Raw genomic sequence first — 13,537 nt, 5'->3', positions numbered from 1 at the left:
GTCAACAGCCGAGCCGAGTGTCCTGAATTCATTGGTAGCCTTTACCATCGGAGCAGGTCCGAATCCCGCGCAGGAAAATGCCCGAGGCCTCACATCCTACTCATCTTGACCCCAGCGAACTCGGGACGAAGGAGTAGTAAGTGCGTTGGTAACCCGTGGCCTCGGAGACGTTATCTCGAGTGACTGACGCCTTGGACCACAGCTGGGACGAATACTACGAGCGAGATCTAAATGGCGGCGATGAGGCAGACGAAGATGACAGTGGCGAAGAACCACCCGACCCATCAGAATTAGACTCCTGGTTCGACGACGTCGACGCTCCAGCCAAGACACTCGCGTTCCTCACATCAACGACGTTCCCTCTGTCGCCCAACTACTCTGGACGGGAGAACGACGAACTAGACCGGCTAGACAACGCCTCCCCTGCAGTCCTCGACCTCGGTACGGGGAACGGCAGCGCGCTCTTCTCCCTCCATCTTCATGGAGGATACACTGCCGCTCGCGTGGTCGGGGTCGACTACTCGCGCAGGAGCATCGAGCTGGCAGAGAAGTTGCGTCTCCAATACTCGGCGCATTGGGCCTCGTCACCTACCCATGAGAATGAGACTGCATCCGCAACGGCAGCCGCCCCGCTACACAACATATCCTTCTACACCTTCGACGTGATAAACGAGGATCCGAAAGTCCAAGAGTGGTGGCCGCGAGGCGACTCCGACTGTGATCCCGACTCCACCACGGACCCAATCCCGAAGGGCGCGGGCTTCGACCTCGTCCTCGACAAAGGCACGTTCGACGCCATCTCGCTCTCCTCGGACCGGGCTGTAGACCCCACCAAAGGCCTGGAGCGACGGATCTGCGAGCTCTACCCTACAAAGGTCCTCGCCATGACGCGCCTGGGCGGGTTTCTGCTCGTAACTAGCTGTAATTGGACGGAAAGCGAGGTCATTTCGTGGTTCACCGGCGGCGCGGATGGCGCGAATATTGTTGCCCCGCAGCAGGAGCAGCGGGAAGACAGCTCTCCTAGATTTGAGGTCTACGATACGCTCAAGTATCCGGTCTTTGAATTCGGGGGGCAGAAGGGCCAGGGCGTGGCGACTGTGTGTTTTAAGAAGGTGGCGGGACGTTGATAACCCGTGGATGTAGTAATACGTAGTCCGGCATACTATGGAGTATGTACCGCCACGAACTGAGTGCTACATATCACGGTTAAGGCGAAAGACATGTCTAGGCTGGACCTACCGAACGAACGGGCCGAGGGGGTAGTCTGGATTGACGGAAAGGTCTGACCGCCCTTTCCTTGCCTTCCCATTGCGGAGGAGACATTTGTTTACAGCCGACGGAAGTCTTCGTCGTATGGGAGGATGGACGCACCTAAGTGCTGCCTTTTACACCCGCGTGCTCGGATGCCTGATAGCACAAGAGACGACGAATTCCACGGCCTTGGGCGTAACTTGGGAACCGAACCGGACAAGACAGAACATACCAGAGTACCATCTCACGCAGGCTACGACAACTTAGATACAGTAAGACATAGCATAAGATAACCCGGGCGGTTTTTTTCTTTGCTTCAACCCCGTCCTTGTCTGGCTCCCCTGTCTGTTCACTGTGTTTTTTTACCACACCTTGAACCTCAGACCCCTCTTCCCCGTCTTCGTCGTCGAGTTGGTGTTCGCGACAGTGGCACCCGCGAACCTTGCACTCCCACTTCCACTCTTCAACTGATACACATTCAATCGGCTCCCCGCACCACAGTTCTGTGTGGCATTACCCGCGCAAGTGACGTTGCAGCCGGCCTCGCCCTCGGGGGCCAACACGGCCGAGTTGATCGGCCCCGCGGCATTGCAGAAACACAGGTTGCCATTCTCCACGCCCATCCAGCTGTAGCCCTTTGAGAAGCAAAACGCCGCGCACACCTCGACGGTCAGCGACGTCGACGCCGGCGTGGCGGCCGAGCCGACCTTGTCTGTGGGGCCGAGGGCCCGCGCGCCATTGCCCTCCGTGTAGCAGCCCACGTAGCCGTACTGGCTGCCCGGCTGGTTCGGCACGTTGACCGGGTTCGGGTTGGACGGCTTGATGTACTGCGTGTTGTTGTACAGGCTGATGGCGTTGGAGCCGCCGCACGTCTGGGCCGAATTGCCCGCGCACTTCATGCTGCATTTTGAAGACGCGATGGGCGTGGATGCGGGATTTAGCACGCTCCCGGCCAGGCACTGCGACGCGTACTCGAGGCCGAAGTACTGCAGGTTGAGGGCCTGGGCCTTTTGCGCGCACAGGTCCACGGACATGGTCGAGCCGGAGGTGTACAGCGCCGTGAGGGCGCGGGGGTTGCCGGTCTCGCCGTAGCAGCCCAGGGACGCCACGTTGGTCGCCGCGGGGATGGCACTCGCCGTGGCGGAGGACGAGCCGCCGCCCGAGGTGCCCGTGCCTGTGCCCGTACCTGTGCCGGAGCTTCCAGCGTTGGCCTTGTACTTGTCCAAGCCCCACACAGACAGGCGGGAGCCTGCACCGCAGAGTTCGGTATTGTCGCCTTTGCAGGAGAACGAACAGTTGGATTGCGAGGTCGTCGCAGTCGTGGTGCTGTTGCCGCAATAGCATTCTGAGAGGAAAGGTAAGTAAGTTGGGAACAAAGTGTGGTCAGAATGGCTTACCTTGAGAATACTCGGTGCCGAAAAAAGCAGACTGGCTCTGCGAGCAGAACGCCGCGCACATCTCGAGCGTCATGCCCGTGGTGTTGGAGAAGGAAGGGCCCTGGAGCGCTCGGCTGCCGACACCTTCCAGGTAACAGCCGGCATAAGTAGCGGTTCCGCCGTTGTTCGGCACTGTCAACGTGGTCTGACCGGGCACGGGGACACCCTTGGGAGCGGGACCGGTGTAAGAGGTGTCATTCCACACCTGCATGAGTTCCTTGCCACCGCAAAACTTGAACGTGTCGCCGCTGCAGGTCATGTAATTCTGCTGCGAGCAATTGAGCGGGGACTGAATTGGCTGCTGCAGGGTCCCTCCGCAGTAGCATTGGCTTGAAAACTCCAAGCCAGCGTAGAAATAGCCCTTTGACTTGCAGTAAGCCGTGCAGGTCTCGATTGTCATGCCCGTTTGAGTGCTGTATGTCGCGGCTGACAAGGGTCGGGGGTTGCCGGCATCGAAAGCACAGCCCATGTACTGCCACGCGCCCAATTTATCGCCGGGCTTGGCCACGGAGCGACTCTTCCAGTCTTGGTTGGCAATGTAGTTGAGCTTGGGTTGGATAGGGCAGATGTTTTGAGTGGCACGAATTGGACCTCCTGTCGGGGGATTGCAACCGGGCAGAACTTTCAGCAAACCGTGGACGGTTTCGTTGACGATCGGAGCTTGTTCGGGACAGTTCTGGCTGAAGTACGGGTCGACAGAAGCCTGCAGCGGTGGGCAGAGACCGATCTGTCCATCGTTGGTGGCGCCATCACCCATGCACTGGTCAATGGCCGCGCCGAGGACGTCAGGGTCCCAGCCGTTGAGGAAATCGCCGTGAAAGCCATAGCCTGTTGTGTCGCCTTGGGAGAAGACAAACATGCCACCGCCGGACTGATCGACGCTCTTGACAGAGTAGATGACTTCGAAGAACAGATGGGGCAGGAGGATAGGATGGGTTGGGGGACAGATGCCATTGTCAATCCCAGAGAGGTATGCAACGTGGGATTGATCGCTCTTGTACAAGTTCACGCCATCCCAGCAGCTCTGGAAGTGGATCTGGGCTCGAAGGCCGGAGTCGCATTTGGTCGACTTGAAGCCTGGGGTTTCTGGTTGCGGGCCACTGCTGTCCAGGCAGGCAAAGCTGGCACGATTGCCCACAGGCCGGCCACCATTCAACTTGTCGCCGTACGTCAAGGTTTTATCAAACGATCGGGCAGCCGCATCACCCGAAAGCATGCGGAAGCCCTTCGGGAAAGCTTGCATATTGGCTACATCGACACCACGGTCCAGATAGTATACCACAGTGCCGTCGTGGGGGACTTCCTGGTACGAACCATTGCGGTATCTGTAGTACAAGTTCGGGGTCCAGTAGGCGCTCTTGTCCTTCTGAATGCTGCAGGAAGTGCAGTAGGCGGCCTGAAGACTGTCGAAGTCCGACGTGGTGTTGATGTTGTTCGGTCCGGCAATGGTGTGACAATGACCGGAGATACCGCCAGGGTTAACTATAGGGTCGATCCGGCCTACCTGGACAGTACTGCAGACCATACGCCAGAAGGCATCGACATGGCCGAATGCCAAGCTGAGCACTATGGTCAGAAAGGCACTGTGGAAGCTCCTCATCTTGATCACGTATGATAGACCTCACGCAACGAAATGGGCCAGCCTGGGGACCAGGACGTGGAAGAAGGCGGACAGTGGCCACCTTTTGCTCTTTCAGATTATGTGCAAAGAACTCGTCTCGCTGCTTTGGGATGTAAACTGGCCGCAAAAGGCCGAGGAAGGCATTGTTCGATGATGTCGCCGAAGACATGATGCTACAAACCTATCACATGGCAGCGAGCGTGGACGACAGCTGACCGGGAAAGACACAGAACAAAGACGCCAGACGAACATTCGCAAGCAGCAGGATGCACGTGGTAGGAGGATATGTTGCCAGACAATGCAACCAGATAATACCTTTGTTTGCGGCAACGAGGTCTGGATCGTGTGACCGGGGCGGCGAAACAATTGGTGCCCAGCTGCCGGAAGTGGTCCGCCTCAGCTCATGGTGCAAAGCAATATCCCTGCCAGGACGAAAACAGAAGATGGGTTGGATGAGCAGCAACGCATTAACATGTAGAGGAACAAGCCCAGATCGGTCGAAGAATGTGCGTCGAGCGCAGCCTTGCAGCCTGCAGCCTTGTGAGGGGACATGGTCCAGGCGCTGCGAACCTTTCCGTTTGCGGCTTTAGCGCGTCGGTTTCGCGACTTCGCAGTTTTCACGCGTCGAAGTGGGCCACAGTCGAAGCACCAAGCCCATAGTCCGGCAGCTCATCCCTCAAATTGCGTTTCCTTATCGATTTGCAGCACGCTCACCAGTCTTGGGTTGGCTCAACTGCGCTGTGGGCTTCGACCAGGTTCGCGATAACAAATCTCCGGCGCCAATCGATACGGTGTAGCTCGTACTTATCCAGTAGCGGTGATCGCTGCATGAGCGTTGGACCTTGCAGTGCTAGAGTTCAACGTGCAGGACCCCGCCGTGTAAATAGGAACCCGAACTCCAGGCCTGCGATCACAGGCAAAATACTCGATCCAAGGACGGGAACCAAGTACACCTTCACAGAACACAGCTTGAAGTAGGAACCACGCGTAAAGGAGCTCTCACCCAGCGACTGATGGGGCTTAGTGAGGGATTTAGATGACGACGGAGGCTTGACGCGTTCCCTAGACCGGAACTCGCCAACGCCGACAGCTTGTCTCACCCTCCCTCGAAGCTCGAGCTCCCCAGGCGTGGCCCTGGACTAGTCAAACTGTGCTTCGGGCCTTTCCCTTTGGCTTTGACAGCGGCCGCCCACCTTCCTCCCGGCGCATTCCTGTAGATCCTCCCGCATTCCTCTCACCTGCAGCTTTCGGTGTCCATCTCACACCGCCAACAAACGCCCCCCCTGCGTCGAGTCACATTATCATCAAATGATAGATCCCCAGCTCCAGTACTCCGTGCACACCTCAGGGAACTTGCGCCTTTCTTTTCCCCTTTGCCGCGCCTGTTCGCGCGTCGTTGACAGCTCCGGCGCATCGACATAGACTCACGAATCAATACGCGCAATCCGAAGCGCACCGACCATGTTGCTGCCATCCGCATTCTCGTGCGACGGTGGTGGCCTGCATCCTCAATCGAGGCCATCTCGACCCAAGCTTCCATCTTTCGGCGCATATCAATCAGCATTGTCCATCAACACGCAGCCACATCCGCTCTCGTCGAGTTGTCGCGCGCTTCAAGCAATCCTGGGCGCGCCCGGCGCAAACCAGTCTACGGCACCAAAACCGCCTCGAATGCTATCCAATCCTTTTGCGCCATCAGAAGAGCGCGTGTTATCAGCAAAGGTGGAACCGCGACCACAAAGGGGCGCAAACAAGAGAAGGCGAAGCGAATTTGAGGATGTGGGCTCAGACGTCGTCATGGAAGACTGCCAGCGCACACCAGAACCCGTCCGGACGCCAAAAAGGCGGCGGAGGATACCTTTGTCAATGCCGCTTGGCTTGTCAGCCGATGATTTTCGCGCACTAGAAAGCCCTGTCGAGGAGGTGGAACTCGACATGCCAACCACCAGTTCCCCCACGCGTCACTCGGACGAGGATTCGGCGTACGGGTCGTCTCCTTCACCAGATGACGGGATGTGGACCGATGCCGATGACCGTGTGTTGGTTGAGACGGTTCTCGAGAAGCTCAAGCTATCGAAGCGCGATTGGAACGACTGTGCGAAAATACTGGGTAAGGACAGTGACAGTCTTGAAAGACGTTGGTCTTTGCTGGTGGGTGAGGGCAATGTTGGATTGAGAAGAGGTGGAAGAATCTCGAGGACAAATTTGGACATGTCGAGTTGGTGATGGCACTGCGTGCCACCAACTGGCCCGCGACCTTTCCCGGCATCATTCTTGACTGTATAAATAGCTTCTTCGGCTAGTTCCAGCGAACTGGCACTTCACGGCACATCACGGTTGCTCCATGACTGAACCTCAAGGTCGCTTGATCGTTTTAGACGTCCAAGTTTCAAAAGCCTACAAGCATTCCACCGCCTAGGCCAAGTGACGCTCCGAATCTGCTTAGATGCGTGTCCGTGCTTTGAGCTTCATGTGCTGACCGATTCCATGGTCGTATCAATGATCGAGTGAGGTGCACACGGTAGCCATTCGAGCCATTTCCCCGGGTGCCCGAAGTGACAGAGCCTGGAACCATGGCCGTACAGGATGCCGGCCCTGATACCGGTTCGTACTCGGGCTGACCATCACCAAATCCGGACATGCCGATTTGGAACGCTGCACTCGAGCACAATGCAGACCAACATTTCTGGCTGGTCATCTGCCCGCTCGTAGCGCGGCTCCTTCAGAATCGTATCTCGTAGCTTCCGGCCTTGGTCATGTAGCGGACCCATTTGACACTGCTGTAGTTGTTCTTCTCGAACACCTTCAAGTAACGCACCAGCAGCCCAGAGCTGGTAAACATGAGCAGAGAAAAGTTCATGCTCAAGGGAGGTCGTGACCAGGCTTTTTGATTCGTCATGCTGGTGAGATGAGCTTCGGCGCTGAGGACGAACTCGCTGCCCCCAACGAATCGTGCAATTTTCCACACAATGCAGTTGCTTTCCGGTTCGTACTTGGCCTTGCCTTGCGTGGTCCTTTCTGTGATGTTCGCCGTGTTCAAGGGTGTCGGGATCCTCACCACGACATTGGTCGCGAACAGTTTGCTTCCATAGTTGGCTTTGACGGCAATACTGTATTCGACCTTTGTAGTCCCCACTTCGCGAACAATAGCATGGACCTTGAACGGGAGGTTGACGTTCTCAACGGCTCGATAGCGCATCATTTCGAACTCTCCATCTGGCGGAACGAAGGAGATCGTCCTGTCCGTCTCGAACTTGCCGAGCTGGACGCATTGGTGAAACTGGCAATCCTCCAAGGTCACAGAGCCAGCCGCAGCTCGGGTGGCCTTTCGTCTCGTATTGGGATTTCCCACGGGCCCGTCCATGCCTGGTGCAATGTGGCCCACCACGAGTTGATCATTGAGACCAAATTTACATTCTGGTGTGCCGCTGAGGTATGCCCTCATGACAATCTGACCCGTCACGTCCGCGCGCAGGACCGTCCCGGTGGCACTCATGAGCAGATTGACGTCCTCGATTACGTCCACAAACGCCTCATTCTTTCGGTACTTGATGTCCCCTCTACGCCACGACTGTGCGCCCGTCGCCTGCATTGTGATTTTGGAGGTGTCGGCGGCAGGTGCGGAGACGGATCGAATAGCGGATGAGATGTTGTCAGGAGTAATGTACAGCTTGAGGACGTCGATGTCGGTGTTTTGAGGGTAGCCAAAGTCGAGAATTTCTGTAAGTGCGTTAGAGAGTTGACCAGGGCATCCTTGTCCTCGTTACCGTCTAGTAGCTCGTAGATGAGCACAAAGTTGTTCTTGACTGCTTCTTCATCAAACTTGCCGAAGTACTGCTTTCCCAGCGCAATGAATCGGTAGACGAATTCGAAGATCACGGCGGCGTTGGCGTTGCTTTTCGTGACAGCCACGATATAGATGTTCTCGTGCTTCACATGGCTGAATGTGGTTGAACCCAGGGTCAGAATGGGTGACCTGACCTGCGCATTGGAAATCACTTGGATGCGGAAGATGTCTGCCAATCGCGGCCGACAGTCAGGACGAAAAGCGCGGAAGATGAGGTTCTCGCCCTTCTGATTGAAGAGCAGTATCCCGCTCAACATCTTGCAGGCTGTCTAGGGGCTCAACGGCCGACACAAAGGAATGCTTGTCTGTGGTCGACATGGCGAAGTGAGATGGAGGTGCGGAGGGTTGTCACGTCCATACGACATCGGACCCCGGAGTCTATTTTTCCGACGCCTGTCTTTTGCGACAATGTAGCAGCAAGGCCGTGAGCACTTGATCAAGATCAATAATGGTGGACACTCTATGATCATTCATGTCTTGTGAGGAAAACGTCGTTCCTATCATGCGCCTTGTCTATCAAGATATTCTTACATATATCATCCCGCTGTCCATTCCTTTCATCGTATCCAAGTCTAGTGTCCGTTGATGCTCGCGAGGGTATAAGATAGATGCCCACAAACGCCTGCAAATGCTCACAAGTCATGCTATGCATCCAGAAAAATTAGTACACGTATGGTGGCGGAGCGAAAAGAAATTGCTCCTCAACAAGTCCCAGAAGAAGGTCGAAGGTGCGCAGGCTGACCATCGAATTCGCCTGCGAAGCACCAAGTGCGACTGGCAGACTGAAGTTGGTGGTGAAAGAACTCCTCAACAAGTTGTCCCCGCTGGTCTCAAACTTCATGTTGAGGTCGAGTGTGTGATTGATGTTCAGGATGTCGGTGGAGATGGTCGGTGTTAAGATGGATTCGGGCAGGAGGAGGTCCAGCTCGACTGTGGTTGTGTATTTCGAGCTTTCGGTGCTGGACTTGTACAACGGCGGCAGGGTAACAGCGTAGTTTTGAGTCGAGACCCGATCACTGTGGATAGTAGATTCCACGGCAGAAGAGCCGGTGGTGAACGTCCTCCTCGTGAACCACTTCGCCTTCACAGAAAGTTTCAGCTGTTCATTTTCTAAGAGGGATTGCGACTGCCGCCGAACGTTTGACGGCAGCGAGACGTTGACCAAGATGGGCACCGTGAGCCGCCGGCAGCCAGTGGATACAGTTGAGGCGTCAGGGACGATGCATCCAAGCATCTTCGGTACCTCGATCGACAATCCTGGCTGCGACTGAGTCCCGCGAAACCTGTTCAGGGACCGCAGTTGCGGTTTTGCAAGTTTCTCTACCCTGTCGGATGGACCCGAGGATGTCACCTCGGCACGCAGAGGAGCCAGGCTCGATGAGATGTCGACGGGACAGCTGATCCTGCGTACCAGCTTACTGGTCTCCGATCGCAGGAAGTCCGCCTCGAGGGTGTAAAGCACCTCACAGGAGCCTTGCAACAGCTCTCTGTTCGTCAGCGCTGTGACTTTAGTGAGGTATGTGGTGCCGGACAGCGTCATTGAAGGCACGAATGCTTCCGGGGCGCCATGTCTGGGAGTCGGAACAGCACATGTAAAGTCCAAATATTGTTCTTCGGTCAGCTGTCGAGTTGTGGAATAGACGGGCTTGAAATCGAGGTTCGTCTTGGTAACGCTGGTGGCAGGAATCTTCTCAAGCGCAACCTGCGACCCTATCTGGGTGCGTACAGCGCCCTGTAGCCGTATGCGGACTGTGTCGAAAGTGCCATCTTGGTTGTAGACAGTAACTCGTCCATGCAATCTCAATGTCGACCGAGAATTCACTTTCTTGTCAGTACTCGACCCGGATGCCTCTGCCACAGACACACCCAGGACTTTGATTGTCGGGGTAGACATGGCGTTCGGTGGGAGTTGGTACTGAGCGTGTTGGAGCACCTTCTTTACTTGTGCAATGATCTTCTCCTAAAATATCTGTTGACACGTCAAGAAAAAGCGCGGCTGTGTTTTTGTATGAGGCGCGTGGTCCGAGGGGGCTCTGCAGATCTGTTTCAAGGAGAAGGGTTTGACGCCTTGATGCCCAAGACTCACTCTCACCGTATCGACCGCCTCACTTTATATTTGACTTGCCCGCCCTGACGCCCAACATTAAGTGCGCGCATCCTTGCCTAATTGCAATCCACCTGCTATGCGACGGTGAGAAAATTAGAATCAGTCTGGCACCATGTCAAATTGTGCCTGCTGCGCATAAAATGGCGGGATCCTCGGGAATTGACGGCGCCAGGAGTTGGATTTTCACCAATCTTCTTTAGAGCAGCGCTTGCTGCTTGAACGCGGCCTTGGCGCTCGCTTCCGAACTCCCTAAGAGGCAATTCCGCTCACTGATCCGAGCTCGGTGGTGAATGCCGCTTGTGGTAACGGACAGCGACTGCGGAATTGGTTTCCTTAGCGGCCAGTCGTTCTCCATGCCATCAACGGGCAGAGAGCCATCAACAACGACATCGCCGCCTTGCGAACGACATAGTGTGTCCGTTGTGCTCAACATCGAGTTCTCCTCTGGATACGCAATGGCTAGCAAGCTTAGCAATCACAATGCAGTCCGCAGACTCGATTCCCTTATTCAGCAGTCGTCCCTGCCAATAATAAGTGACCGACAAGGGGACAACAGTAGTAGGTGTATCGACGCATTCCGAGCAACGACAGCAGTTGTCTGAAGACCGGCAATCCCGCAGCACGTCATTATGCCTGCTCAGTCGAAGCTGGACTGCCCTGGAGGGCTTTTGAAAGGCACATATCTATTGATCGGGACCACAGACAGTTCGAAAGAAAAGGCAAGCAGACCACCGAGAACAACAGAACCCAACAATAGAATCCCCTACACAGCAAAAGATATATAGCAATGGCAGCGACTGCAGGCCCCATCTACACCACCTCCAACGGTCGTCCAGTCACCTTTGCCACTGCCTCCCAGACAGTCGGCCCCCATGGACCCATCCTACTGCAAGACTTCCACCTCATTGACCTCCTCGCACACTTCGATAGAGAACGTATTCCCGAGCGTGTAGTCCACGCGAAAGGTGCAGGTGCATTCGGGGAATTTGTGGTCACTCATGACATTACCGATCTGGTACGTCCCATTGCTCCTTGACCAGGGATTCATGCACTAACGTAATTCTCAGACGTCTGCCGATCTATTCAGTCACGTAGGCAAGAAGACGAACGTCGCTGTCCGCATTTCCACGGTTGGTGGTGAGAAAGGCTCCTCGGACTCGGCGCGTGATCCTCGAGGCTTCGCAATCAAATTCTACACAGAAGAGGGCAACTGGGACTTAGTCGGCAACCACACTCCCATCTTCTTCATCCGCGACGGCGTCAAATTCCCCACCTTTATCCATACCCAGAAGCGGAACCCTCGCAACAATCTGAAAGATGCGACCATGTTTTGGGACTTCTTGTCCAGCAACCAAGAGTCCGCTCACCAGGTGGTTCAGCTGTTCAGCGATCGGGGTACACCTCGGACGTTCCGGAATTGCGATACCTTCTCGGTGAGTACTTTCTGGTTCCCGGCGCTACAGAAGCTGACAGCCGTTCACAGGGCCACACCTTCAAATTCACCACGAACGACGGCACGTTCAAGTACGTCAAGTTCCACGTCAAATCGGGCCAAGGCCATGCCGACATGACGAACGAAGAGGCAGTGGCACTCAGCGCTAGCAATCCCGACTATTCCACAGAGGACCTATTCGACGCCATCGAACGGGGCGAGTTCCCGACATGGACACTATATGTCCAAGTGCTGGATCCCAAGGACGCCGAAAAGTTCAGGTGGAACATCCTTGACGTTACAAAGGTCTGGCCTCATTCGGAAGTCCCTCTCCGCCCTGTCGGCAAGATGACCTTGAACCGCAACCCAGAGAACTTCTTCGCCGAAGTTGAACAGCTGGCATTCTCCCCGGCGCATCTGGTCCCCGGGATTGAACCCTCGGCCGACCCAATGCTCCAAGCGCGCCTGTTCTCCTACTCGGACAGTCACCGCCACCGGCTGGGCGTGAACTACCAACAAATCCCGGTGAATCGCCCTCTGCATGCCTACGCTCCGTTCCAGCGTGATGGCCCCATGGCGGTCGCGTACAAGAACTACGGCGCCAACCCGAACTACCCCTCCCCTCTGAAGCCCAACACCTATTTACCCGTGGATCGGCCCATTGACGCCGCCCATGAAACCTGGATCTGCCAAGCTGTCCACAACCTGCAGCCCGTCACGGACGAGGACTTTGTGCAACCAAACATGCTGTGGGAAGTACTGGGCAGGACGGAGGGCCAGCAGGAGCACTTGGTGCACAACATCAGTGTGCACCTCTTCGCAGCCGTCAAGGAGGTGCGGGAGCGCACGTACGGCATGTTCGACCGCGTGAACAAGAATCTTGGTGCGAGGGTGCGCAGCGAGACGGAGAGAGTGAGGGCGGAGAAGGGGTTGAGTCCAGAAGAGTAAAGACCGTCCGGCAGTGGCGGCAACCTAAATAACAGAAGCAACGGAGGCAATGGACGGGCCAATCAGACTGATAAACGAGGTAATTGATTACATCCATCCAATACATACATAGTCTCGTGTAAGAATAGCAAGGTTTGGTATCATCCATCAACCGATATCCTATCGTTCCTGATGGCTCGACAATCAACACCCACTTGTTCACCTACATGTGCTGTACGCTGCGGCGCTGCCTCCAGGTGCGTGAGCGCGAGAAAGTCACCGCTATTGACAGCCTCATTTCCAGCTTCACTTTCTTAGCCTCGCCAGCCTTGTCGTCCTACTTCTCTTGACAAATCACAACCCACAACTCACAACGCACATCCTCTACACAGGCTCGACAGGGCAATCGGCCGATCAGAGTCAAGGCCAGTGCAGCCCGGGCGTGGTGCCGCGTGCTCTGCTCTGCTCTGTCTCGCTCGTATCATCCGAAAGCAGCGAACCGTGACCTTGCCGTAATTAGGTATTTATTTCGCCGAGCCTGTCTTGCGTTATAGCCGTGGCACTTGTCTAGGTAGGTACTGTAGGGTACATTAATACCGTGTGAACGCGACCCGTGCACTTCCATGTCTACTTAGGTACATAATGTGCGCGCGTGTCCGGTACAGCGTACAGTTAGCCTACTGCGCCCCTCCCAGGGTAGAGTCGGCACTAATGTAATCAAGGACTCAAGACGCACGGCGCAAGACGCGAGCGGTCAAGGATGTGATTGTCTATCAGGTGGGGGTCCTAATCAGCTAGGAAGGCGGGTGAAATATTGGTTTCCCCCAGCATGCACGTATGCACGCTCACTCACGGCCCGGCAAGTCGCCGCCGTGTGTACAGTAGTTGGGACATGTAAAGAACTTGCGGCACCCTA

At 55.8% G+C, this 13,537-nt stretch overlaps 6 protein-coding genes across 6 annotated transcripts; 3 read left to right on the top strand and 3 right to left on the bottom strand.

Moving 5' to 3' along the window:
- Positions 1-77: 77 nt before the first annotated feature.
- A1O7_03179 (uncharacterized protein) lies at positions 78-1,127 on the top strand (the record flags this gene model as incomplete). The annotated part of the gene is made up of 2 exons (XM_007757205.1): positions 78-136; positions 203-1,127. The coding sequence occupies 2 exons, from the start codon at positions 78-80 to the stop codon at positions 1,125-1,127; spliced, it is 984 nt and encodes a 327-aa protein (XP_007755395.1).
- Positions 1,128-1,613: 486 nt separating this feature from the next.
- A1O7_03178 (uncharacterized protein) lies at positions 1,614-4,287 on the bottom strand (the record flags this gene model as incomplete). Its single annotated transcript, XM_007757204.1, has 2 exons — positions 1,614-2,596; positions 2,649-4,287. 2 exons carry the CDS (start codon positions 4,285-4,287, stop codon positions 1,614-1,616), a joined length of 2,622 nt encoding a protein of 873 aa, XP_007755394.1.
- Positions 4,288-5,769: 1,482 nt separating this feature from the next.
- Positions 5,770-6,534, top strand: A1O7_03177 (uncharacterized protein; the record flags this gene model as incomplete). Its single annotated transcript, XM_007757203.1, has 1 exon — positions 5,770-6,534. The coding sequence occupies one exon, from the start codon at positions 5,770-5,772 to the stop codon at positions 6,532-6,534; it is 765 nt and encodes a 254-aa protein (XP_007755393.1).
- Positions 6,535-7,030: 496 nt separating this feature from the next.
- A1O7_03176 (uncharacterized protein) lies at positions 7,031-8,412 on the bottom strand (the record flags this gene model as incomplete). The annotated part of the gene is made up of 2 exons (XM_007757202.1): positions 7,031-8,028; positions 8,076-8,412. The coding sequence occupies 2 exons, from the start codon at positions 8,410-8,412 to the stop codon at positions 7,031-7,033; spliced, it is 1,335 nt and encodes a 444-aa protein (XP_007755392.1).
- A 404-nt stretch (positions 8,413-8,816) lies between these two features.
- Positions 8,817-10,049, bottom strand: A1O7_03175 (uncharacterized protein; the record flags this gene model as incomplete). The annotated part of the gene is made up of 1 exon (XM_007757201.1): positions 8,817-10,049. One exon carries the CDS (start codon positions 10,047-10,049, stop codon positions 8,817-8,819), a length of 1,233 nt encoding a protein of 410 aa, XP_007755391.1.
- Positions 10,050-11,049: 1,000 nt separating this feature from the next.
- A1O7_03174 (catalase) lies at positions 11,050-12,642 on the top strand (the record flags this gene model as incomplete). The annotated part of the gene is made up of 3 exons (XM_007757200.1): positions 11,050-11,277; positions 11,330-11,695; positions 11,746-12,642. 3 exons carry the CDS (start codon positions 11,050-11,052, stop codon positions 12,640-12,642), a joined length of 1,491 nt encoding a protein of 496 aa, XP_007755390.1.
- Positions 12,643-13,537: the final 895 nt, after the last annotated feature.

This window comes from Cladophialophora yegresii, assembly GCF_000585515.1.
Source record: "Cladophialophora yegresii CBS 114405 chromosome Unknown aczIN-supercont1.2, whole genome shotgun sequence".
NCBI classification, from domain to species: domain Eukaryota; kingdom Fungi; phylum Ascomycota; class Eurotiomycetes; order Chaetothyriales; family Herpotrichiellaceae; genus Cladophialophora; species Cladophialophora yegresii.
This window is presented reverse-complemented; position numbering and strand designations above follow the sequence as displayed.